Source organism: Lutra lutra, chromosome 12 (genome assembly GCF_902655055.1).
Source record: "Lutra lutra chromosome 12, mLutLut1.2, whole genome shotgun sequence".
Lineage (NCBI taxonomy): Eukaryota > Metazoa > Chordata > Mammalia > Carnivora > Mustelidae > Lutra > Lutra lutra.
In genome coordinates, this window is record NC_062289.1 from 38,717,215 (window position 1) to 38,744,359 (window position 27,145).

Genomic DNA, 27,145 nt, shown 5'->3' on the forward strand with positions numbered 1-27,145 from the left:
GCAGAAACCAGAGGAGTCCTGTCTGGGGACCCCATCATTATCCGGGAGACCCGCTGCCAGCGGCCTGCCTTCGTTTACCCACATCTCCCTGGAACGGATATCTGTTTGGGGTACCACAGTCTCTCCTATAGAACTATGGCCAAATATCCATGAATGTTTTGCTAATTCTGGGACTTAATTCCTGGAACCTACCTGCAGGGCTGGAATTTAGCCTAAATGCATATGAAGAAATGACATTTTAAACCATTTTAAAAATACCTTAAAAATTTCCCGTGTAGCAGGATTTGATAGGCTTAACAACATGACAGGTAAGAACTTTCTCTCTTTCTAGTCCCTGAACGCCCCACGCAGGGAAAGCCGAAGCGGAACGGGACCCTGGAGGAAGGAGAGTCAGGGGACCCGAGTGCCCTTCGGGGCTCGCAGGCACTCGGCCTGGCGGCTGCTTTCGAGACAAGCTCAACCCTCGCTTCCTGGACCGTGGGGCCAGCGGCCGGGGAAGCTTCTGGGGCGCGCGCGCGGGGAGGCGGCGCAGCGCTGCACCTGCCCTGCCCAGGACACAGCCCCGGGGCGAGGCGTCCAGGGACCACCCTCAAGTCAATATTGGGATTTTTAATAAACCAAGGAATGGGATTTTAATTATTTAAAACCCAGCTCCTCTGGGCCAGATGCTGTTGGGATGGTTCTAATCACACAATATTAAAGAGACCCATCACTAAGAGGACGAGACAAGCGTCCGAGACAAGCGTTGCAATTACGAATGAACCAGAGACTTGGTAGCACAGGGCATTGATTGCTGGTGCCCAGCCGGACCCTCCTCCCCTCTCCATCCACCCCCCGCCCCACCCGAGGCAGGCTCCGGCGGCGGCCGGGACCTCGCGTCCCTACATCGTGGCCGGGGCTGCATTTTTCATGAGCCCGGGGTGAACAGGTGCGAAGTGCGCTGGGAGCATCCGGCCGACGGCCGGGAGCGGGGAACATGGAGAGCGAGCGCGACATGTACCGTCAGTTCCAGGACTGGTGCCTCAGGACTTACGGGGACTCGGGCAAGACCAAGACGGTGACCCGTAAAAAATACGAGCGGATCGTCCAGCTCCTCAACGGCTCCGAGTCGAGCTCCACGGACAACGCCAAATTTAAATTCTGGGTCAAATCGAAGGGCTTCCAGCTGGGCCAGCCGGACGAGGTCCGCGGGGGCGGCGGCTGCGCCAAGCAAGTGCTTTACGTGCCGGTCAAGACCACGGTGAGTGACTCGCCTTCCTCTGTTATTTGTCTGCGGGAGCAGCCGGCGGGGAGGGGAGAGAGAGGGGGGAGAAAGGGGGAGCCGTGAGCCACCGTTGGCTCGTGTGCCCCCCCACCTTTCTCAACCCCCTCCCCAAGTTGTCCCCACTCGCACTAGCCAGGCGCGTTTCCCCCGCGGTGGAGTCTTTGTGGTCCTTTATTTTAAAGCGGCAGCGCACCTCCAGAGCTCGCCGCCCTCCTCGCCTCCGGGCTCCTGAACCCGCTTCTGGAGCTTCCATCCCCGCGTCGGGCGGCCTCCCGCGTCCTCGGGTTGGGCCATTGTCCCATGTCCTTCGCTGGGCGCCTGGCGCGTGTTCCGCTTTCGCCACCAAGCATAAAGGCCACCCTGGAACCCCAGACGCACGCTCTGATAATAGACGATTCTGATCGATCGTCTACAGTTCCTCCTAATTGGCACAAAGCCCGATTGTGGCGCTAGTCGGAGATGTGGGGTTCCCGCCCCCCCCCCCCCCCCCCGACACTATCAGGTTTTATTGTTAGACCGCCGCCTGGGAGACACCGGGCTATCCCATCGCCTTGATCACTCCCAGAGATCTTGCCACGACTGTTTAGATTGTAGATAAGGTCCTGGAGATTCCTCCTCCCCGCCCCCTATCCCCTTCCTCACTTCCCCCTTACACAAATAAAGCGGCAGCTACATGATGAACAACAAAGAGACATGGGTTTGGACGCAATCAAATGGTGTATATATTTGTTCCTCGTTCTGGGATAGCTCTAAGTCTCATGGCCGCAAAGCTCCAAGCCGAGGAGCAGCAAGGTACTGGGCACTGAGAACCTAGTGTATCTCAGCCTCTCAGGGCAGAAGTCTGTGAGGTTGGGAGGCGGCGGCAGCATCAATTTCCCTTTTTAAGAAGATGGGAACTGTGGGCTACAAGTAGGATTGCAGATCAGATCCATAAGACCTCTTTCTTCGTCATGCTACGGTGGGTACTCGCCTGGAGTAGGGGTGGGGGAGGGCGTTTGGCATCCTTTGCATTTTTGCTTGGCTTTGGGGTTTCTTGAGCATTTGCTCGTTTTCCTAACCTCCTCCCACGCCAACCCCTTACTGACAACTGTTTGCCCGTGCAGTATTCCTGGAGGATGCTAGAAAAGGAGATATCTTGCAAGCTATTATTCTCTCTCCAACGGAGGTATATTAAATTGGAAATATGTGCATGAAAGGTCTTTCAGAGGACTATTTGGAGGACTCTTTCAGGTTTGGAAAATAGTTAATGGTTTCCCAGATTAATTAGGGATATCTCTTGAAGGAAGTATATATATATGTATATGTATGTGTGTATATATGTGTGTGTGTGTGTGTGTGTGTGTGTATTTGGAATTTATTTGGAAAATGAGAAAAGGAAATAAAGATGAAATAGAAACACACATAAAAGTTCTGCATTTTTTTTTTTTAAGTACAATTGTTGAAATTTTCTAGGAGGTAGACCTATAAACACAGCCTTCTCTTTTAATGTGGCATTGCTAAAGACAATGGTGAGATTACTGTCTTGCTTTTACTAAATAATGAGGACTAGATGCCTAGATGTGTTTGGATTAGAACTGAGGTTTATTTACATCTGGATGAGTCAGAAGTCTGTTGTGGGGAATGAAGGGCTTTGATTCATTTGTACGGGAAGTAACTTATCCTGATTTTTAAAAATGACTTGTTAGACAAAGTAGATTTAGAATTCAGAACATAAGGATGTATTTTCCTTTGGGCACCAGTGGGCTAACTGAATAAATAAAATAATTATTTAAGGTTTATTGGCCTAAGTAGTATTAGATAATATTTTATATGTTTTTCAAAGCAATTGCTAGGTGGGAAGTTTGTTTTTCATTCTTTTTATATGAAAATCACGTTTCCTCTGTTTATCTGTCAGATAGCTTCACTTGTGTATTGGTCCTGTTTATGCTTACATGGGTTTGGTTACCTCCACTATGTGTATAAACAGATGTGTCCCTTTAAAACATTAATTAAAAATTCTTAACATAAATTGTGTAACAGCCATAGAGACACCAAGAGAAATATGAATGCCTAGTAATTCAAACCAGACTTCACATGTTCAGATACTCCTATTTTCATTGAAAAATTTATGCAGAGTTGTTAAAGAATTATCGCTAAGACATCTAATGTAGAATAACAACTACAGTGTTAATAATAAAGTAACACATGTTTCCCTTTTCAATTCAATAAAGGTTCCATATATTTATGGGAGAAAATGTAATTCATCGGGTGATATTCTTAGACAGTGGTTTCCATGTAGTATTTAAGAGATTTGCTCTTCATTCAAGCCTGTTTGGAAATGTTGAAGAGGTTTTTAATTCATGAACTCCTCTATTTCTCTTTATGAAAATTTTATGCTGCTCCTTACATAGAATTATGAGCTCCGCCTTCCCTGAAGGACAGCCAATCATCATTTAAACAAGTTAAAAAATAAATAAAAGGTTCCCCTTTTATCATGTGTTTCTCCGCATCTCAAATTATTTCTTCCTTATAAGTAAGTTTTTCTTTGTAATAGTGGGAGTGCAATCGGCAGAAAGACCAAAAAAAAAAAAAACCCCAAAAAACCCCATTTTTAATTCCAAGGCATATGTTGGCTGAAATAAAGGACTGTGTTTGGTCTTTTCAGGTGGACTGAGAATCTGTTCTCGCTCTCTGAGGTTTGAGGGTTTGCGGCTGGCTCTGCTCTCAGGGAGAGAGATTTGTGCCTGGTGTTGTAGTAGCCCGCTGCTGCTGGTCATTAGACATCATTACTACCTTGAAAAGGGACAGAGAGAAGGGAAGAGGACAGGCTGAGGCTAATTAACTGCTGGTGTTTAATGAAAGAAAGGGAGACTGATAGCAGCTGGGAGGTCCTAGCAGAACCGAGTGGACACAGCACACAGACTTAACTGAAACAGGACTATCTTTCAGTTTGAAAGAAGCTTGTTTCTACCTCTTATTTTCCTAAAAGGATAGCTGTAGCTTTGCAAATGCTTTCCCCTGAAATCTAAATTGGTGATAAAATCACCGCAAGTGACCACTGACTTAAAACGAAAATGTAGAATACTGGAAAAGATAAACATGCCCTTTACGATTTGTCCTGGCCATGCCTAAAGCTGAGGGGACAGATCTGTCACTGTTTAAATTACTCTGTGGCTGAGGAGATACTGTTTGGTCACCAAGCAACAACATCCTGCAACTCAGCCATTTTAGGTCTAGAGTGGGATCGGCGTGTGCCTGCACGCACACGCACGCACGTGTATACACACGCACGTGCAGCTTGGCGAGCATCGAATCTAAGTTTTGTTCACACTGCCACCATTGTTTTTAGGTGTTCTCTCATTAGAGATGTCAAAACCTAAAAGGGTGAAGTAATGAATGACTTAAAGCAGTTCTGAAAAAGATACGGGGCATGTCTGACATGGATTATAACAAATGTTTCATCAGTGGTCATTTTAAATTCACATCACTATGGTGACCCTATTTTACATTTTTGGTTGAGTTTGTTTTTAGAAGCGTTTCATCCTGATTGGCATTTTGCTTTTGGCCACAATTAGTTGACCCGTCACACTTACAATTCAAACCACCCAAACACATTAGATATACCACTTGATATTATGCAAGGTAAACTTGGGAAATAACCAGAAAAATCGTTAAACCTTTGTAGTCGTATTAGATTATTGCATTATTGTGTATTTTTTAAAGGCCCACTGCACTGTAAAAAACATTAGGAAATTTGGCAAACTCACATTTGTATTTGTTTTTCAGTCTTAAGCAAACAAGGCAATGAATGTCCAATTATGTGAGTAATGCTTTTCTTGACCTGTATACGTAGGAACGGACATTTAGGTCCAATTTTTGCCTTTTGTGTATTATTTATATGTATTCCACCAGGGAATATAAAATGAATTTTCATCCAGAAAGGAAAATATATTATCTTTAGTTATGTCATTTAAAAATGATGATTTATTCAGTTCTGCAATCTGTAGCCTCAGATTTCATATTGTTCTTGCTGTGTATACTAATTGATTACTATATAGTGATTAGAATGAATATTCATGGACTGGTTTATAAACAGTTACTGTTTTTTTAGTGTTCTGACTATGGTTTTGGTTACAAATTCTCTATGCTATATCAAGAGTGGAGAAAATAATGCCTCATGAAGAGTCTGTATACATTTCTACCAGGCCGAACTTATGCTTGAGCCGCATTCCATGTATATTGGGCCTTGATCTGAAATTTGCTGCAGAAATTACAGAAAAACAAAACTGAGGAACATCCTAGCTACACATTAGGATACTTTATATCTCTGACACAGGCAAATCATGATAATAGTAATTAAGATGTAAGCACAGTTTTGCTTACCTCCTATACTTAGAAGACGGGCATTGCTGTAGATAATGAGTGCATTTTTTTCTCTTTGTTTAGGTATTTTGGAGGGCTCTGTAATATAGGTCTTTGGTGGGGGAGTTAAATAGATCCCAAGTATGAGTCTCAGCAATGTGGCTTTATAAGTGGACTTTAGTGGTTCCTAGAGAATTGTGCAGACTGCTCCTTATGGCAAAACCCTAGTACAATGGCAATTACGGCTATCAAGAATAGCAGGAATACCCTTATAAGAGGCTGGTAAGGCGTGAGTATTTAGGGGCAAGGGGCTTGTAGAGATAACTCCCCTGAATTTATGGAAGAAATCAGACCCTGTTAATATATGAAGACTAGCCCACACATATTTCCCAAGATACCAGTTCTTGACTTTTCCATTGGTTCTTCCTTGTCTTGTTAATAAGCATAGTTGGGGGTAGGCAGGGCAAAATTCAGCACTCATTTATATTACCTCAATAAACCTCCTGAACCAGCTGAGTTCCTGCTTCTCAAGGTCTTACACTCTAGACTTTGGGCCTAGGACAGAGGAAAGAAGCAATGACAGAGGATGTAGCAGCAGAACTTCTGAGTGTTTCAATCCCATGTCAGGACTATAAAGATCTTTCATTAATAGCTGTTGTATTTGCTAAGACTTCTTATATCTAACTGCAAAGATCAAAGTGAATCTACTATGTTTTAGGTTACATTCATTTTGATAATCCTGGTATAACAGGATAAAATAAACTTTGTGTATAGCGTAGATGGCAGGAAACATGGCATAGTGGGCAGGGTATAGATTCTAGAGCAAGATTTAAATCCTGGATTGAACATTGATGATAACTCTGAGTAAGGGGAAATTTCTTAAAGACACGGTTTCCTTTTCGTAAATGCCACGAGTAATACTTGCCTAACTAGTTTTGGATGAGAATAATAATTCATAAGCATATAGTGTATGTAATATCTGTCTGACATGTAGTAAATGCTAAAAAAACAATAGAAGCTCTTCTAAGTATTATTAAGAAAGCAAGGACACCATGATGTAATTAATTAGGTATATATTATAAATTAGGTATATGTTATAAACTCAAGATCACGCTGCCACAAAGAATTAAAATGTATCTTTCTGAAAGTGTGTGTTATTCAGATACTTATTTTTTTAGAAAATAAAAATGATTTTATTTTGTAAAAGTGATACATTTTCACTATTTAAAAAAATCTAAGAGAAAAGGAAAGAAATTTTAAGTTATATTAAATCCACCATCCAGATTTAACCATCATTAATTATGAGCATCATTATAGTTGTCTGTCTAAACATACATACCAAAAGGAAATTAAGTATAGTGATTGATTGATATAAGGATTGATATGGACAGGCAGAAATAATTTTCCAAAACTAGGATGGTAATTATATGCTAATTTAAGAAGCATAAAACATAATATCAAAATGAAACAAAAGAAACAAAAAACATGCAATTCAAAAAATTGCTAATAGACAAATACTTCTTCTTGGAGGTATTTATTCCTGAAGTTAATAGAAAAGATTAAGAAAAACATAAAGAGTTGGAATTTTATTCATTTTTTTTTCAACTACAGATTTCAATGTCATTCTTATCATTGACTTTCTCCAATGGTAGAAGAGGAATAAGCCTATTTCACTTCTTCTCACTGTTTTGTTACTCCATGCTTATGTCATATTTATTATAATTATATATTTTATTGTGTTATGTTCATTATATATGCTATAATTGTTTTTATTTTCAAGGTTTCATGATGGTATATAATTTGGTGCTCACGACGGTTTTTCTTTTGGCATGTTTAAATGCTTATCCATTCTTCTGGGGTTTTTTTGGTTTTGTTTTTTGTTTTTTGTTTCTCCCTGAATTCTTTGATTTGATTCATCCCTTGGCTACAATTCCTGGTCTTTTTTTTTTTTTTTTTTCTAAAGAAAGCATTATGTGTTCCATTCTTTTTTTGTTTTTTTAAAGATTTTATTTATTTATTTGAAAGAGAGACAGTGAGAGAGAGCATGAGCGAGGAGAAGGTCAGAGAGAGAAGCAGACTCCCCAAGGAGCTGGGAGCCCGATGTGGGACTCGATCCCGGGACTCCGGGATCATGACCTGAGCCGAAGGCAGTCGTCCAACCAACTGTGTTCCATTCTTTGAGGTTTGCATACAATTAAAAATATTTGTCCTCAGCTTTTATAACTAAAGAACTTAACTAGGTGCAATTTCTTTAATTCTCTCTTTCTACCAGAACATTGTTGATGATGTATTTGCCCTGTAAAATTCCAAGGCAAACCTGTTTTTCCAAATTTCATGGATTGTTTGCTCCTTTATCCTTGAAATTAAATAATTTCACTGAGTTATGTTTTGAATTCCTCTTCTCACTGAGTAATTACATTTATGGCCATAGCTTCAGTTGTGTCTATGTTATGAAGACTTGATACATATCTTGTGAGGTTCACAACTGTATTTTACAATTTCTGTTGGATATTTCTACCAAGATATCTCAAAGCACCTCAAACTGAACATTATCCCAAATGACTATTTCTTCTCTCCATTTCTTCATCCAGGGTCTTCCCAGCTGACACCTTTTTTTTCCCTTTGTATTGTCATTTTTAATAATTATACTGAAATATATCCTAGTATGAGACTGAATCTAGCCAAGCACTAAAACAGTGAGCCAAATGAAATATTTGGTTCTCAGAATAAAAGTTCACAGATCATTCATTATAACTTCAGGGTGGCAAACAGAAATTAAAAGGATTTGAAATTATGTAATAATTTGAAAGACTTGGAGAAAGTTATTAACATTATATATTGGAAGAGGAGCAGAAAAAAAAGTAAATTCAATACAATTTTATAAGTAGAATTTACATAAGCTAATACAGTAAGGTTTTATGAAAAAGGGACATTTACTGATTTACCTATTTTTTTTATTGAGTGTAACATTTAATGTTACATTGTGAATTTAGAGGAGAACAGCAGAAAATGACAAATTGTACATTTTCTCCACTTAAAAAGATTACCTGTATTTCTCTCCTTTGTTTAGAAATTGAAAGCACTAAAATAATAGCTTGGCCATGAATCATCCAATGGGCACTCTGAAAAATTTAGAGGCTCTTCTTTACAATAATAGGGAATATATGACTTTGTTTTCCTGTTCCTGTCTACATTTCATTAAGAGTCATTCTGCCATTTATGTCCAGTATTTGGTGTACAGCAAATGCTACTTTACAAAATAGTATTGAATTTGTAATTCCTATCCTTTAACGATTATCTTTTTAAAAAATTGAATTATAATTGACAGACAATATATTAGTTTCAGGTACACAATAAAATGATTTGATATTTATGTACATTGTAAAATGATTACACAATGTCTAGTTACCATCTGTCAACATACTAAGTTGTTGCAATATTATTGACTGTATCTTCTATGCTATATGTTATATTCCCATGTAGTATTTATTTTATAATTGGAAAATTGTACCTCTTAATCCCCATGCCCTTTTTGTCCATCTCCCATCTCTCTCTCCTCTACCATCAGTTTGTTTCCTGTATTTGAGTCTATTTCTGTTTTGTTTCTTCACTTGTTTCTTGGGTTCTGCACATAAATAAAGTCGTATGGTATTTCTTTTTCTGTCTGATGTATTTCACTTAGCATAATATCTTCTAGGTCCATCCATGTAGATGTAAAAGGCAAGATTTATTCTTTTCTATATATGAGTTTGTTATATTACGTACATATGTGTAATATGAATCACATATATATATTACACATATATATGACACATATTTGTGTAATATATGTCATATATATGTGTAATATATAGATCACGTTTTCTTTACCTATTTATCTATCAGTGGGTGGTCAGGTTGCTTCCATACCTTGACCATTGTAAATAATGCTAATGCTGCAATGAACATAGTGGGGCATATATCTATTCAAATTAGCGTTTGGGTTTTGTTTTGTTTTGTTTTGTTTTTGATAAAGTGGAATTGCTATATTCTATGGTATTTCTATTTTTAACTTTTTGAGACACCTCCATTCTCTTTTCCATAGTGGTTCCACCAATTGACATTTCTTCCAACAGCACATGAGGGTTCCCATTTCTCTGCATCCTTGCCAGTACTTATTATTTCTTACCTTGTTGATACTAGCCATTCCAACAGGTTGTTTGACTTATATTTCCCTGATGATTTTTTTTTTAAAGGATTTTATTTATTTGAGAGACAGAGAGAGAGAGAGACCGAGAACAAGTTGGGGGGAAGGGCAGAGGGACAGAGAGAGAGAGAAACAGATTCTTGCTAACAAGGGAGCCCGAATGCGGGGCTCAATCCCAGGACCCTGAGATCATGATCTTAGCCTAAGGCAGATGCTTAACCAACCACCCAGACACCCCTCCCTGATGATTTTTAATTGGATTTTTAAAAAATAATTTAGTTTTGTGAACTTTTTGTCTATTTTAGATGTCTACTCCTTATCAGATATGTCATTTGCAAATATTTTCTCTCATTCAGTAGATTGCTTTTCTGTTTTGTTGTTGGTTTCCTTTAGTGTTGAAGGGCTTTTTAGTTTGATACAGTCCCATTTGTTTGTTTTTCCATTGTAAAAAATAAATGTCAAAGAGCTTACTGCCTTTGTTTTTCTCCTAGGAGTTTCCTCGTTTCAGGTCTTATATTTAAGTCTTTAATCCATTTTGAGTTTATTTCTGTGTATGGTGTAAGAAACTGGTCCACTTCCATTCTTTTGCATGTGGCTGTCCAGTTTTTCCAACACCATTTGTTGAAGAGACTCTTTTTCCCATTGTATATTCTTGTCTCCTTTGTTGTAGATTAACTGACCATATAAGCATGGTCTTATTTCTGGGCTTTCCTGTTCCAATGATCTGTGTATCTTGTTTTTTGTACCAGTGTCATCTGTTTGGATGACTGTAGTTATGCAGTAGAGTTTGAAATCCAGGAGAGCGATAACTCCAGCTTGTTTTCTTTTTCTTAAGATCGCTTTAGTTCTTCAGTCTTTTCTTGGTTCTGTACAAATTTTAGGGTTATTTATTTGAGTTCTTTGAAAAAGGCCATTGGTATTTTGATAAGGATTGTTTTGAATCTGTAGATTGCTTTGGGCAGTATGGACATCTTAATAATATTGTTTCAATCCATGAGCATGAAATATCCTTTCATTTGTCTGTGTCATCTTCAATTCATTTTACCAATATCTTGTAGTTTTCAGAATACAGATCTTTCACCTTCTTGGTTAAATTTATTTGTCGGTATTTTCTTCTTTTTGGTGTAGTTGTAAATGGGATTTTTTTTTTTAAAGATTTTATTTATTTATTTGACAGAGAGAAATCACAAGTAGGCAGAGAGGCAGGCAGAGAGAGAGGAGGAAGCAGGCTCCCTGCTGAGCAGAAAGCCCGATGTGGGGCTTGAACCCAGGACCTGGGATCATGACCTGAGCCGAAGGCAGCGGCTTAACCCACTGAGCCACCCAGGCGCCCCTGTAAATGGGATTTTTTATCCAAATCTCTATCCGATAGTTTGTTATTAGTGTATAGAAACACAACAGATTTCTGTATCTGGATTTTTTTATCCTGCACATTTCTGAATTCATTTATTAGTCATAATTTTGGGGGTTAGAAGCTTTAGGGTTTCCAGTATATAGTATCATGTCATCTGCAAATGTTGACAGTGTTACTTCTTTTTTTTTTTTTTTTTTCCTCATCTGGATAACTTTTATTTTTCTCACCTAATTGCTGTGGCTAGGATTTCCAGTACTATGTTGAATAAAAGTGGTGAGAGTGGACATTCTTTACTTGCTCCTGACCTGAGAGGAAAAGCTTTTAGTTTTTCACCATTGAGTATGTTATTAATTGCATTTGTCAAATATGGGCTTTATTATGTTGAGATATATTCCCACCTTACTACTTTGTTGAGAATTTTTATCATAAATGGATGTTGAATTTTGACAAACGCTTTTTCTGCATCTTTGAGATAATCGAATGATTTTTATCTTTCATTTTTTTTTTTTTAAGATTTTATTTATTTATTTGACAGAGAGATCACAAGCAGGCAGAGAGGCAGGCAGAGAGAGAGGAGGAAGCAGGCTCCCTGCTGAGCAGAGAGCCCGATGCGGGGCTCGATCCCAGGACTCTGAGATCATGACCTGAGCCGAAGGCAGCGGCTTAACCCACTGAGCCACCCAGGCGCCCCTTATCTTTCATTTTGTTCATATAGTGTGAAGCTGTTTGGTCCTGGATTTCTGTTCATTGGGAGTTTTGTGATTACTGATTCAATTTCATTACCAGTAAAGAGTCTGTTGAGATTTTCTATTTCTTCTGATTCATCTTGAAGGAGTGTATGTTTCTAGGAATTTATTAATTTCTTCTGAGTTTTCCAACTTTTTGTTGTATACTTATTCATAGTAGTCATTTATAATTCTTTGCATCTCTGTGGTATTTGTTGTAACTTTTCCCTTTTCATTTCTGATTTTATTTGGCCTCTCTTATTTTCTTGATGACTCTTACTGTAGGTTTATTAGTTTTGTTTATCTTATTTTTTAAAAATTTCCTTTCTCTATGGATGGCAACACAATTTGCCCAACTATCCAAGGCAAAAATCTTTATGACATTTTTTATTTTCCCCTTTTCTTCCCCTTTTATAGTCAGTACTCTAGGGAATACTGTTGATTCTATGAACTTAGTATGTCTTGAATCCATCATATTCTTACCATAGCATACTAAGCAATATGACCATTTTGTGACAGTTTTGTAGTTTTCTCGAAAGCTTTGAAGGAGGGAATTTGATTTCCTCTGCTTGAATAATGCATGATGCATCCTTGGTGTGCTCAGTATTAATGCAATAAATGAAAAACTTCCCAGCCTGACACCACATGATGGGCCCTTCTTCTTTGTCAGCATACAATAACTATAATATAATACATAATACTGTATTATATAATATATAACATAATACTGTATTATATAATATATAACATATACCTAAAATACTTGTAACTATTATATAATATAATATAATACCATAGCTATATTGGGAACTTTTTTCCACAAAATATAATTAATTAAATTCTTGTAAAAAGCACATAATACAAGGTTAACCATTTTAACCATTTAAAATTTATTTTTAAAATTTTTTTATTAACATATAATGTATTATTAGCCCCAGGGGTACAGGTCTGTGAATCACCAGGTTTACACACTTCACAGCACTCACCATAGCACATACCTTCCCCAGTGTTCATAATCCAACCACCCTCTCCCTATTCCCCCCACCCCCCAGCCCTCCATTTGTTTTATGAGATCAAGAGTCTCTATGGTTTGTCTCCCTCCCGATCCCATCCTTTCCTACCCCCCAAAGCCCCCCACATTGCCTCTCAACTTCCTCATATCAGGGAGATCATATGACAATTGTCTTTCTCCTATTGACTTACTCCGCTAAGCATAATACCCTCTAGTTCCATCCAAGTCGTCACAATCTCTTAACCATTTTTTTAAAAGATTTTATTTATTTATTTGACAGAGAGAGATCACAAGTAGGCAGAGAGGCAGGCAGTGGGGGTGGTGGGAAGCAGGCTCCCTGCTGAGCAGAGAGCCCAATGCGGGGCTTGATCCTAGGACCCTGAGATCATGAACTGAGCTAAAGACAGAGGCTTAACCCACTGAGCCATCCAGGTGCCCCCTCTTAATCATTTTTAAATGTACAGTTTAATAGTATTAAGTATAGACATCTTGTTATACAATAGATGTCCAGAAGCTTTTTATATTGCAAAACTGAAACTCTGTATCCATTAAAAAACAAATTTCACCCTGTCTCCTTTTCTTCCAGTCCCTAGTAACCACCATTGTACTTTCTGTTTCTATGTATATGACTACGTTAGATACCTCATATAACTGGAGTCCTATAGTATTTGACTTCTTGTGATTGACTATTTCATTAACATGATGTCTTCAAGATTCATCCACGGTGTAATAATATATGGCAGAATTTCCTTTTTAAGGCTAAATAATCTGCCATTATATGTATGTACCATATTTTGTTTTTCTACTCATCTGTTGATGGATCTTTGGGTTCCTTCAGCCTCCTGGCTATTGTCAATAGTGCTGCTATGAACATGGGTGTGCAAATATTCCTCAAGATCCTCCTTCAATTCTTTGGAGATATCCATCTATACCTATATCTATGTCTATATCTCCCCACAAGTAGGATTGCTGGATTCCTTCTATTTTTAGTTTTTTTGAGGACCTGCCATGCTATTTTCCATAGCAGTTGCACCATTTTATAGTGCCACCAACTGTACACAAGATTAAGCACTCTTTAAGACTAAGAAACTAGAGACTTTGCTCCTCATCTGGACCTCTTCAATGAACATACTTCTTTCTAAGGCAGTTGCAAGTATTGAATATAACATGATTAGTAACAATACTAATGCCTTACATTTATCAAGTTCTTCCTAGAGGTTAAGGATTGGGCTAATCATTTAAAGAAAGTACACCCTTTAATGTTTGCAACAGCCTTATGGTTATTAATGCTTTTTATTACACACTTGGGAAAACTGTGGTTTAAGTTAAGGTGACTTTCTGAAGTCACAGAGCTTCAAAGTGTTAGCGTTCAGAAGGAAATCATTTCAGTTGGATTCTAAAATCCTCGATTTGATCTCCAGACTTTTAAAATAACATACTCTGATTGTTAACAAAAGTGAACATGAAATTATATATGTAATATATATAGTAAATTAATAGATACACTACTGTATTAATAATTAAGACATTTAAAAATACTCAAAAATATAAACATATAGAACTGAGATTAAAATACATATAAATTCTAATATTTTCTTCTTCACCTCAGTAGGTCATCTCCTATATTCTCTGGGATATGCATATACCAATTGGAGATAATTACTCTAATCCATAGTACAATTTTGCCTCACATTGTGTTTAGTTTACACTTCAGCTAAAATAGCACCTTTTTTTATTAAGGAGGGTGTACTCTGTACTCAACCAACACAACATTAAAATAATATCTTAGCTTTACAAATCCTTGACATCCACAAAACAATTACATAGGTTTGATGTTGGTATGACGGTAGAGGTTGTTTCATTAAAGGCATATTCAGGGAGTGGTACACAGTCAAGGAAAGCTAAAGTATAGGGTATGGTGAAAGGTGAAGTTGGAAAAGTAGGCTGGGCCGAAAGTATGGGAAGCCTCCATTGCCATGTTAAAATGTTCGGACTTCATTCCATAGGAAAGGACAGCTACCAAAAGTGTTTGAGCTGGGATGTCATAATTTAGGGCTTACAGGTGGAGACTTGATGTCTCATAGTGGTTTATGTTGCAGGATATAAATCAAATGAGTAAAATAGAAGCTAAATAGTTCCTTTGACTCAATATGTTGTTTGAAATTTTATAATTACAGATATTACCCAAGAATTAGATTCAAATTTTCAGGCAGTCAATCAGTAAAATTCAGCAGCTTGATGTTTTAATTGAATTATGTATAAATGAATCATACTGTACAAATCTCAAACTTTAAGTCCAGTAAAATGTTAAAAATAGAATTTATGAAACTTAATAAATGTAAAGTCTCTTAAAAGGAATATGAATTAAGTCACCTTATAGTAAACATGTTTTTTATTTGTTGTTTTTGGAGTTGAGGAGAAACAATTGTTGATCTTTTAGTTGTTGCTATATCCACAATGACAAAGACTTCCCAGAGAAATCTTTCTAAAAACCCAAGCGGAGAATTCTATATAGAACACTGATTCAGGGGGCACCTGGTTGGCTCAGTGGATGGAGCGTGTGTTCAAGCCCGATGTTGGATGAAGAGGTTACTTAAAAATCTTAAAAAAAATAATAATAATTATTCAGGTACATGTCTTTTCAAAGTCATGTTAGAGTTTCAAATATTTATTGAAACATGAAGTTTATGTTTTAAAGCAGTATTTTACATCTTGCTCGTACTTCTTTGTTTTATACCCACACATCTCTCTCTACAGTGAGAGTCTTCCCTGTAATCCCTCAATTTTTGTGCACTGTGATAGGCAGGATTCTAAGATGACTTCCAAATGTCCTTCATACTTGTTTACCCCCTCCCCCCGTTTTTGAGTGGGATAGAACCTGTGAATATGATGAGTTATCACTCCCATGATTTTGTTATGTTATATGGTACTGTTGACTTTAAGAAAGAGAGCTCTTTTGGCCCTCTTTAATCACATTAGCCTGTTAAAAGCAGGGAGTTTTTTCACTGGCTCATAGTAGAAGACATGAAGAATTTCAAAGCCTTAGATGGAGGATGCCCTGTGGTTAAGAACTGACAGCAAAAACTTTGTAGAAGCTGAGAGCATGCTTTGCCAATAGCTAGGAAAACAACAGGGATATAAATCCTATAACCATAAGGGAATGAATTCTGCCAACAACCAAAGAAAGCTTGGAAGTGGATCTTTCCCTATTGAACTTCCAAATGAGAATGTAGCTGGCTGACCCTTGTTTCAGCTTTATGAGGACTTGAGCGGAGGAGCCGGTTAAAATGTGTTGAGCTTCTGACCCACAGGAAGTGTGAGATACTAAGTTTGAAGGTTGTAAGCCACCCAATGCGCAGTTACACGGCCAAAGAAAACTCATACATAGCTCTTTGGTACAAGTTTTCTCAAAAGCATATGCACAATCAAAATAAGTCAATTTTTAATTTTTTTATTTTTTAAAAATTTATTTATTTGACACAGAGAGAGATCACAAGTAGGCAGAGAGGCAGGCGGGGGGGGGGGGCGGGGGGGGGGGAGTTGGGGTGGGAAGCAGGCTCCCTGCCAAGCAGAGAGCCCGATGTGGGGCTCAGTCCCAGGACCCTGAGACCATGACCTGAGCTGAAGGCAGAGGCTTAACCCACTGACCACCCAGGCGTCCTGTCAATTTTTTAAAAAGCATATTTGACTATGGTTTAAGATACAGGGAGACATAATGTAAATATTTTTTTCCACTAATGCCTAATGTGCTGACTTTTTAAAAGTTTTTGATGGAATGGTCCATAACTTAGTAATTTAGTAAAATACAAAATTTCTAATGGATCATCTGAATATATATATATATGTAGCTTCGATTTTTCTCTTAATGTCATTATTTTTAAGTGATTTTTATTTCATTATCTTTCTTCTATTTCCTAAATAGAATACAAGGTAGCTTACTGTTTTAGGCTTTTTGTGGGAAGATGAAGGCAGAAGAATATACATATCAAGAGAGTATTATAATTTACATAATTGTATTAAGGTATGTAGAAGTGTTTTTGAAAACAATATACAGAAGATACAACAAAATACAACATCATTTATTAGAAATAATCATTCTATAATTTTATTTTTGAATAATTATTTTAATATAATACTCATTTTAAAGAAGACCTGCCTAAACTTTAGGGGCTAGGATATAGAAAATAACATAAGTAGATCTTTTTCTGTTAAAATCTTAGCAGGTGCTGGGAATCATTTTCCCCTCTCTATGTTGAGATGGGAAAAATCTTTGTTTTGATTTTCTTACTATCTATCTGGCAAATTTATTCAATGGGCTCTTATGTTCCACTTTTCCTAATTTTAATCAAGTACTCATTTGTGGTACTTTTTCTTACAGTTACAGATTTTCCCACTGTTTGGAGCTGTTAGAAAACTGGGAGGTTGAGAAAGAGATTCAGAAGATAAGTTCAGTAACTTGGAAACTTAATTTTGGTAATAAAAAGGAATAACCTGTCTTATAGGCAGAGAGCTGGTCTTTTTGTTATAAGTGGCTTTCTTCCTTTTTAAAGGTTATAATGTGTTTTCAGGGAATGTTACTTGAATATTTATGTGTCATCATTATGTAGAAAGGGAGCAGTCATTGAAAGAAGATTGGCAAATATATTTGAAGTTTTCTTCTTTGTGGGCTGCCAAGATAGGGGGCAGTTCAGGGAAGGATGCTTGTATTTGGAACTAACTTCACTTGCCAGATGGCTAGAAAGCCCTAGGGGTTTAATCTAGAGACCTGGGGCAAAGCTAGGTGGCATATATGAGGATCCAATGTTTAGCTTGGCCATATTAGTATCCTGATCTAACCAATTGACCTAATTAGATGAGATTTTCAAATCTAATATCGTAGGTTTGTTTGAATTTTAGATGTGGGTCATTGTTCTCTTAGTAGTCTCTGTTTACATGCTCTTTGGTGTTTACCTGAGGTCAAGAAGGAGTTTGCTATATTTGTTTTAATTACTCTTTCTCCATAAAAGCTACCATTATAAAATAATTCATTTGATGATTTGTTTGGTCTCACTAATTTGGAATATGTTAATTTAAAATTAGCATTAATTTGAACAGAAGTAGGATGACATTTACCTTGAACTACCTATTAAAGGAGGATTTATCTATAAATTCATAATTAATAAGATAGTAGAGGGGGTATGATTATCTACTATAATGAGTAAAAACTTTTTCTTAAACCATCTCTATCCTCATATAAACAATTCATAGGTCCATGCCATTATAAATGGATCTCTACTTAATAAAGAAGGTATTATGAATAAGTACCCGTTAGCTAATTTGCATTACTCTGTTGTTGATATATACAGTATAATAGTAATATGTCCCCTAGAATTTTCAAATAAGAGAAATAAGATCACTCTCTAGAATTTAAACTTTAAAATCAACACAGTTAATTAATATGTGAAATTCAAAGTCACTTTAAAGTGACAGAATGTCTACTATACTATAAGAGTGGATGGAATTTTGCTTTGAAAACATAGTAAAACCTCTCTTTTCCCCGCCTTTTTAATTAATTTTTTATTTTTTATAAACATATAATATATTTTTATCCCCAGGGGTACAGGACTGTGAATCGCCGGGTTTACACACTTCACAGCACTCACCATAGCACACAGTAAAACCTCTCTTAATAGAGCCTCACTAACAGTGAATTAACCTAAAAACTCTCTCTTCCCTCTAACACATACTGACTTCCATGATATGAACAAACTTGTTTATGTAGCTTATCTTGTAGTTACTTGTACTTTGTGCCCATAAAATTGAGTTGTATGCATATTATTGGTTATGTTTTTCTCACATTCTTTTTTTGCTGGTTTCATTTGTTTTAATTATGCTATTTGAATATTTTATAAACTGGTAGAGTACAATAACCTAAGTTTGGTGCTGTATAAAGTCTCAAAATATATGTGAACTGCTAAAAACAAGTGGAAAAATAAAAAAATAAGAAAATTTAGGTTTCCATATGGCCTAAATTATAAGTAATGACTAACTTCTCATTCTACTTTAACTGAAATCATATTAATTTTTGAGGGCTTATACACTTGGAATGTCAATTAGTAGTCCCATTCTTAAAGAAAAGATCATTGTTCTATCACTAAAGCTTAGCAAATACGTATGAATGAGCATGTATTAAATGAAAAAAATGATATTTAGGTGTGTATATATCATCTTCTATGTCTTTCAAATTTAACATTTTTTGTATACTGAACTTCACAATGGCTAAAGAGCTCTATGTATTATAGAAAGAAAGTTATAAGCTATGTTTGTTTAACCATAGAAATATGATTTAAAGATACACATCTTGGTGGTGCTAATAATATCCTGTAAAGATAGAAGAACTCTGTTTCCTGAAGACATATCCTTATCATGTACAAAAATGTTTCCATCCAGATGAGCCTACTGCCATAACTTAATCACTTGGTATTATATCCTCATTCAGTCCAAGTTTAACAAGCCATTTTCTAATAATTTGGGTTTCCATTGGCTTGACTAAAGAGAGAGAACACACTGGTCAGCTGTTGCCAATGTCAGGAATATTGAAGTTATGTTTCTCAGTATAAGTTATGTAGTTTTAGGTCTTATGCTAAAATCTCTTGTGAGTTTGGCTTGAATTCAGAGTCTCTATGTCTAGTCAGTTTATATACACCAATGAGATCTCCAAAAAAAATAATAGAGAGCTTGAGGATGGGAGGGGATAACAGATGCTAGAAAATCAACAAAATGTTATCCACCATAATCTGACTTGCTTAGAGCTATTCCTTTTAAGCAGTCATTCCTCTTTGTTCCCAGTTTGCTTGACTTTCTGGTGGTTCTCTTCTGAACTGATTATTTTTCTAAAATTCATTTTAGGAATTATTTTCTAAAATTTATTAATTTTCTAAAATTTTTTAGAGTTATAACATCAGTCTAATATAACTTGAGTCATGGTTTTTCATTTAAAATTACTATCATTAACATTTTCCCAATGTTACTAGTCTTGCTGATTATTTTTATGGCTCCACAAATACATGCTCTAACATCTCTACCATGATTTTCTTTACCATTTCCATATGATATGTCATCTTATTTTATTTTTGTGTTTAAAGCTTCCCTTCCCACTGGATTATGATAATTACTTTTTTATTTTAAAAATATATTTATGTGTGTGTAGGTGTTTGTGTATTAGAATTTATTTTTTGGACCTCACTGAAGGACTTTACATGAATTTTCTTAGATTCTGAGAGCTTTTTGAATCTTATTTCTGTGATCTAGCTCAGACATCTCTTATTTTAATGGCCTCACTAGTTACCTGGGGAGTTTGTTAAAACAAATCAGGGATCTAGGTCAGGGCAGGACTTATGATTTTTTTGTTTCTAAAAAGCTACCATATGGGTTTCCAGTGCTGGCCAAAATAATACAAACATTATCATGGACTGTCCCTGCCACAGATTACACTAAAAACTCTGGAGACAATATGAAGCACAACTACTTGAGAATTCTGAGAAACAAATAGTAAAGCAGATGGAAGTCAACAACAAGCACAGTAGTATAAGGGGTGGGTGTGCTGGTTATTAGCTTTTTCCTGCTGTTTTGGCTCCTGGATTTAAGTGAAGGTTAGTCTCAGTCATGGAACTGCATGATGAGAGCAGACAAATACAAATACAAATTCTGAGGGTAACTTCTGTCCAGAGGATCAGGAAAAAAAGGGCCCCTGACAACTGGAGAATATAGGCGAATCCTTTTTTTCCCCCTTCTCATTGTCATTGGAAGCCCGACCATTGAGGCTGTGCAGTAAGAGAGGGAACTAAAACTCTGAGTGGAAAACTTGTCTCTTTGGCCAGAGGAACAAGGTAAAATGGCCCCTGTGGTCCAAAGAGGGTGTGTGAGATCCCATTACTACTTTCTCTTTCCCGGTTTTCCTGATACATTTTCGTGAAAATGGCCCGAGTCTCATGGAATTGTGTGAAGTGCAAAAGGCTAGAGGAATCAGAAAAAAAAAAAAAAGTTGGAGGGGGGGGGATTTTGGGAAATACGAGAATGTGAGCAAAATACCAGAGTGGAGATACTCTACATCTTTGTGTGAGCTGAATTCATTGCCAAGCTATGAATGTGAAGAACCTATGCAAAGAACCATGACCAAGTCTTTGAGAACTGAGATATGATATAAACCACTGTCCAAGGCCCAGATGAATCCCCAAGCTGCCCATATCCAGAGAAGACCCAAAGAAGCACAGCAAAATTTGAAAAATGAACTAATTTTGGCATCACTGTTACAAAGGCAAGACAGAATTTGTGGTCCAAATCTAATGGGATTTATGCATGTCATAAATATAGAGCACTTTCCAGAAGATGTTAATGGGATCTAGTATCACAACATAATCCTCAAAATGTTCAGGATATAACTTGAACTTATTTGGCATATAAAAAGACTGCAAATTGGATAAATTTTATTTTTAACCTTTTTTGTGTGTAGTTGGCACACAGTGTTATGTTAGTTTCAGGTGTACAGCATAGTGATTCAACTTTTCTATACATTAGGCATGCTTACCACAAGTATAGATACCATCTGTTACCATACAATGCTATTACAGTATTATGACTATATTTTCTATGCTGTATCCCATGACTTATTTCATACTGGAAGCATGTATCTCCCACTCCCCTTCATCTATTTTGCCCATCCCCTCATCCTCTTCCCTCTAGCAACCATGAGGTTATTTTCTGTATTTATAGGTCTCATTCTGTTTTTTGTTTATTCATTTGTATTGGTGTTCAGATTCTGCACATGAGTGAGATCATATGGTATTTGTCTTTCTAGTCTGACTTACTTCACTTGGCATGATACCCTCTAGGTCCATTCATGTTGCTGCAAATGACAAGATCCTATTTTTTTAAATGTCTGCGTAATATTCCTGTGTATGTGTGTGATATCTTCCTTCCTTATCCCTTTATCTATCAATGAATGCTTAGGTTGCTTCCTTATTATTATTTTTTGAAGATTTTATTTGACAGAGAGACACGCAGTGAGAGAGGGAACACAAGCAGGGGGAGTGGGACAGGGAGAGGCAGGCTTCCTGCTGAACATGGAACCCGATGTGGGGCTGGATCCTAGGACCCTGGGATCATGACCTGAGCCGAAGGCAGACGCTGAACAACTGAGCCACCCATGCACCCCACCCGATCTTCACTATTATAAATAATGCTACAGTAAACATAGGGGTACGTTTATCTTTTCAAATTTGCGTTTACTTTGGGTAAATACCCAGTGGTGGGATTATTGGATCATATGGTAATTCTATTTTTAATTTTTTGAGGAACCTCCATATTGTTTTCCATAGTGGCGGCACCAATTTACATTCTCAGCAATAGTGCACAAGAGTTCCTTTTTCTCCACATTCTTGCCAACACATGTTATTTTTTGTCTTTTTAACTTCAGCTGTTCTAACAGGTGTAAGGTGATATCTTATTGTGGCTTTGATTTACATTTCCCTGGTGGGAACATCAGAGATGTTAAGCATCTTTACATGTGTCTGTTGGCCATCTGGATGTCTTCTTTGGAAAAATGTCTCTTTAGTTCCTTTGCGATTTTAATTGGATTTTTTGGTGTTACATTTTATAAATTATATATATATATATATATATAGAGAGAGAGAGAGAGAGAGAGAGAGAGAGATTGGATATGAACCCCTATAGGTTTAATCATTTCCCATTATCTCCTCTTACTCAGTAGGTTACTTTCTTGTTTTATTGATGTTTCCTTCACTGTGCAAAGGTTTTTGTTTTGATGTAGTCCCAAGAGTTCATTTTTGCTTTTTTTCAAAAATTCATTTGAGTGAGAGAGAGCAAGTGAGTGAGAGCACAAGCAGGGTACAGGGTCAGAGGGAGAAGGAGAAGTAGACTCCCCACTGAGTGGGGACCCTGACACAAGGCTAGATCCCAGGACACTAGGGTCATAACCTGAGTCCAAGGCAGATGATTGACTGAGCCACCCAGGTGCCCAGTTCATTTTTGCTTTTGGTTGTCTTTCCTTAGGAGACCTGTCTGGAAAAATGTTACAATTGACGTCATAGAAATTACTGCCTGTGCTCTCCTCAAGAATTTTTAAGATCTCACATTTAGGTCTTTCATCCATTTTGAGTTTATATTTATGTATGGTATAAGAAAGTGGTTGGTTCATTCTTTTGCATGTAGCTGTCAGTTTTCCCAACACCGTTTACTGAAGAGCCTGTCTTTCCCCTGTTGTGTATTCTTGCCTCCTGGACAAATTTTAATAGGAAAAAATAAACAGATGCCAACTCTGAGTTGAGCTAGATGTTGGAATTAAATGCAAAGAACTTTAAAGCAGCTATTACAACTTTGCTCTGTGCAGGAAATGCAAACACTCTTGAATAGAAAAATAGACATTCTCAGCAGAGGAAGAAAAGCTACAGAAAAATAAAACAAAATGCCAATCTTTGAACTGAAAAAAACTACAATAAGTGATAAAAATTCACTGGGTGGAGTCAGAATGGCTAAAATTAACAAGTCAGGAAATGACAGATGCTGGCGAGGATGTGGAGAGAGGGGAACCCTCTGACACTGTTGGTGGGAATGCAAGCTGGTGCAACCACTCTGGAAAACAGTGTGGAGGATCCTCAAAAAACTGAAAATAGAGCTACCCTATGACTGCACTACTGGGTATTTATCCTAAGGATACAAACGTGGTGCTCCGAAGGGGCACGTGCACCCAAATGTTTATAGCAGCAATGTCTACAATAGCCAAACTATGGAAAGAACCTAGATGTCCATCTACAGACGAATGGATAAAGAAGATGTGGTATATATACACAGTGGAATACTATGCAGCCATCAAAAGAAATGAAATCTTGCCATTTGCGACGACGTGGATGGAACTAGAGGGTATCATGCTTAGCGAAATAAGTCAATCGGAGAAAGACAACTATCATATGATCTCCCTGATATGATGAAGTGGAGATGCAACATGGGGGGTTAAGGGGGTAGGAGAAGAGTAAATGAAACAAGATGGGATTGGGAGGGAGACAAACCATAAGTGACTCTTAAGCTCACAAAAAACTGAGGGTTGCTGGGTGGAAGGGTGTTGGGAGAAGGGGGGTGGGGTTATGGACATTGGGGAGGGTATGTTCTATGGTGAGTGCTGTGAAGTGTGTAAACCTGGCGATTCACAGACCTGTACCCCTGGGGATAAAAATATATGTTTATAAAAAATAAAAAATAATTTTAAAAAATTCACTGGGTGGACTCAAGAGTAGAATGAGGAGGACACATGAAGGAGTCAGTGAATTTAAAGATAGACAAATAGAAATTATCCTGTCTGAAAGACAAAGTAGAAAAAGTTTGAAAAAATAAACACAGCCCTTGAGGGATCTCTGGAACAATGGAAAAAAAAAAAAAAGCTAACATTTGTGCTAATGAAATCATAGAAGAAGAAAAGAAAGAAATTGGTGTAGGGAAAAAAGTTGGAAAATTATGGCTGAAATTTTCCCAGGTTTGGTGACAGACCAATTCAAGATACTTTAGTGAAACCCAAACAAGGTAAGCTCAAAAAATTATCATAGAACACATAATAATGCCACTGCTGAGAGTAGACAGTCTTGAAGGCAAGAACCACACATTATATGTAGGTAAACTAATTTGAATGATTGCAGACTTCTCATCAGAAACCATGAAGGGTTTGAGACAACAATATAAATTTTTAAGTGTTGAGAGAAAAAGATTGTATATCCAGTGAAAATATCCTTCAGGAAAGGTGAAGAGAAGACATTCTCAGATGAAGAAAACTATGAATTATTTTACAGTAGACTTGCTCTAAAATAAATGCTAGCAGATATTCTTGAGGATGAAGAGTGATACTAGAAGGAAATTTAAAGTTTCAGGAATAAGGGAAGAATCCCAGGCATAGTAAACACACTATTTTTCATCATATAAATTCTTTAAAATATGTATGACTATTTAAAGCAAAAATTATAGCACTGTCTGGTGGGGTTTTAAGTCTATGTAGATACAATGCATATAACTATATATAACATACAAAAGATGCTCTCTGACCACAAAGGATTTAAAGTACAAATCACTATGACAACTTCATGTGGTAATTCCTCAAGTATTTAAAGATTAAACAACATACCTTCAAATCACCTATGAGTGAAGAAGAAATTCCAAAGGAAATTAGACAATATTTTGAACTGAAGGAAAATGATAATGTAACATCAAAATTTGTGGGATGGCCCTAAAACAAGGTTTTGGGAAGATTTATGATGGCAAATACTTATACTACAAAAGATGAAATATCTCAAATCAATAATCTCAGCTTGCACCTGCAGAACTAGAAAAAGAAGAGCAAATGAAACCCGGTGAAGGAGAGACTTAATTTTAGTTAATTCCTGATGATCTCAGTAAGTCTAAAGTATCCCTTCACCAGAGGTTCTAAGGATTAAGGATAATTCATATAGTGTCACAACCTCAGAGAGCAGAGGTAACTCAGCTGGGTCTTGGTCATCAGCTGACAGCAGTGGCCTCTACTGAGATGTACATTTTCTTATACAATTTGCTCCTACCATTTCTATGGCTAAGTGATACACCTAGCTTCTGAATACATGGGATATGCAAGTATGGGACCCTCCTAACATATTTGGGTGTCTTTCTTGATGTCATGGAATTCATCCCAAGCATTCCCACTAATATATGTTCAAGGCTACTTCTTAGGAGCTCATGAATATATAGATTATATTTTATTCCTTCCATGTCTTTCTCCACCCACTGAGAGAATTTTTATCTCATTGGGAGTGTGAAAACTGTTTATTACTTCATCGGGATTCATTCAGATCATTTTGGTGTGGTATAGACTTTATATGATAAGCTCTGCAGGTTTTAGGTTCATGAAGCTCAAAATCTCAAGCTTGTACAACTCCAGGTAAATCTCTGAAACTTAAAATCCAGGGCTTAAATGTTTGTAAACAATATGTGCTATCATAACAGCCTTTCCCTAGGGCATTGATGATGGAATTCCCTGACAACCTGGTTTGGGAACAAGGCCAGAATATACATAGAAATACAAATGAAAGAAATCTGTTAACACTTCAAAAATTCTCCCAACATATGTGAAATGAGGTGAACAAGTGGTATTTATTTTACCTGGGGATTGGAATGATTAAATGAGTCAATACATATGATTCATGTGTCAACTAAGAATTAGTTGGACGACTAAGAATTTAAATTTCTCCTTTTTTTTAGTCATTGTTGTTTCTTCCTTTTCCTCAATAAATATTAACTGGTATAAATGTGTCAATTCTGAAGTATCCTCTATGTGTACAGAGGATATGAAGCTATCTTAGAGTTTATTCAATTATTTATAAAACAATTCAGAAATATAATATGCTTGGAGAGAGACTCAGGCCCACAGTACTAGAGTAGAACACAACTGGCCAAGGGAAAGTTAGGGACTTAATTTTCCTTCACCCATTGTTTTCTTACCCTTATCCAGCATAAGTTTCAACCAAATCCCATTTTAAAAGTCTCTTCATATAAACCAAATGATTACTTTGAAATACAGTATATTTAAAATTATAAAACTTAAGAATTTTGAAATAAGAAGGAAGGATTTAAGACAAGTATTATAGAAAGCTTTATTATAAAGATTGTCTTAGGGGCCAGTGGATTAAAAAAATTACTTGCAAACTAATTACTGGCTGAGACTATTTGTGATGAAAGGTCTAGAACTCACTAACAAAATGTATAGATTCTTCTCTTATTGAAGAGACTATCTAGAACAATTAGATGATGGGAGGAATATCATGTGTGCAATCATGGATCAGTAGGGTGGTGTTGCTGTGTATTTTGTATGCATATATTCAGGTTTTGTTGAGAACTGTTTTAAAGGCAAATAGCACTTTTAATGAACAGAACTGTACAGGAGACTCAGATGAGTACATATAGCATGCATGTGTAGGTGTGTGTATGTATGAGAGAGAGAGAGAGACAGAGGACAGACTGCTCCAACTCTCTAATCACCCTTTGTTGAGTTGAAATTTTTATTGAGATAATTGTGGATTCACATGCAGTTTATGAAATATCACAGAGTGAGCCTTTGTACCCACCACTTCCTGCCAATGATTTAACATTTTGCAGAATTATAGTATAATATCACAGCCAAGGTGATCATATTGATACAATCCTCATTAGATTTCTCCAATTTTATCTTGTATTTATTTGTATGTGTGTATTAAGT

The 27,145-nt window shown here is 37.0% G+C and overlaps 1 protein-coding gene across 6 annotated transcripts in view; it reads left to right on the forward strand.

The window, feature by feature from the left end:
• Positions 1 to 673: 673 nt before the first annotated feature.
• Positions 674 to 27,145, forward strand: part of NOL4 (nucleolar protein 4) — a 413,344-nt gene continuing 386,872 nt past the window's right edge. For 4 of the 6 annotated variants that reach the window (XR_007122029.1, XM_047698453.1, XM_047698439.1 and 1 more), the window contains exon 1: positions 674 to 1,240. Coding sequence is in view for 3 of the 6 variants with exons in the window: in XM_047698453.1 (XP_047554409.1) it covers positions 977 to 1,240 (264 nt within the window). In the remaining 3 variants the exon portion in view is untranslated. Of the gene's footprint in view, positions 1,241 to 2,143; positions 2,223 to 2,380; positions 2,430 to 27,145 lie in introns of those variants that run through there. The other 2 variants (XM_047698441.1, XM_047698445.1) reach the window with 2 other exon arrangements.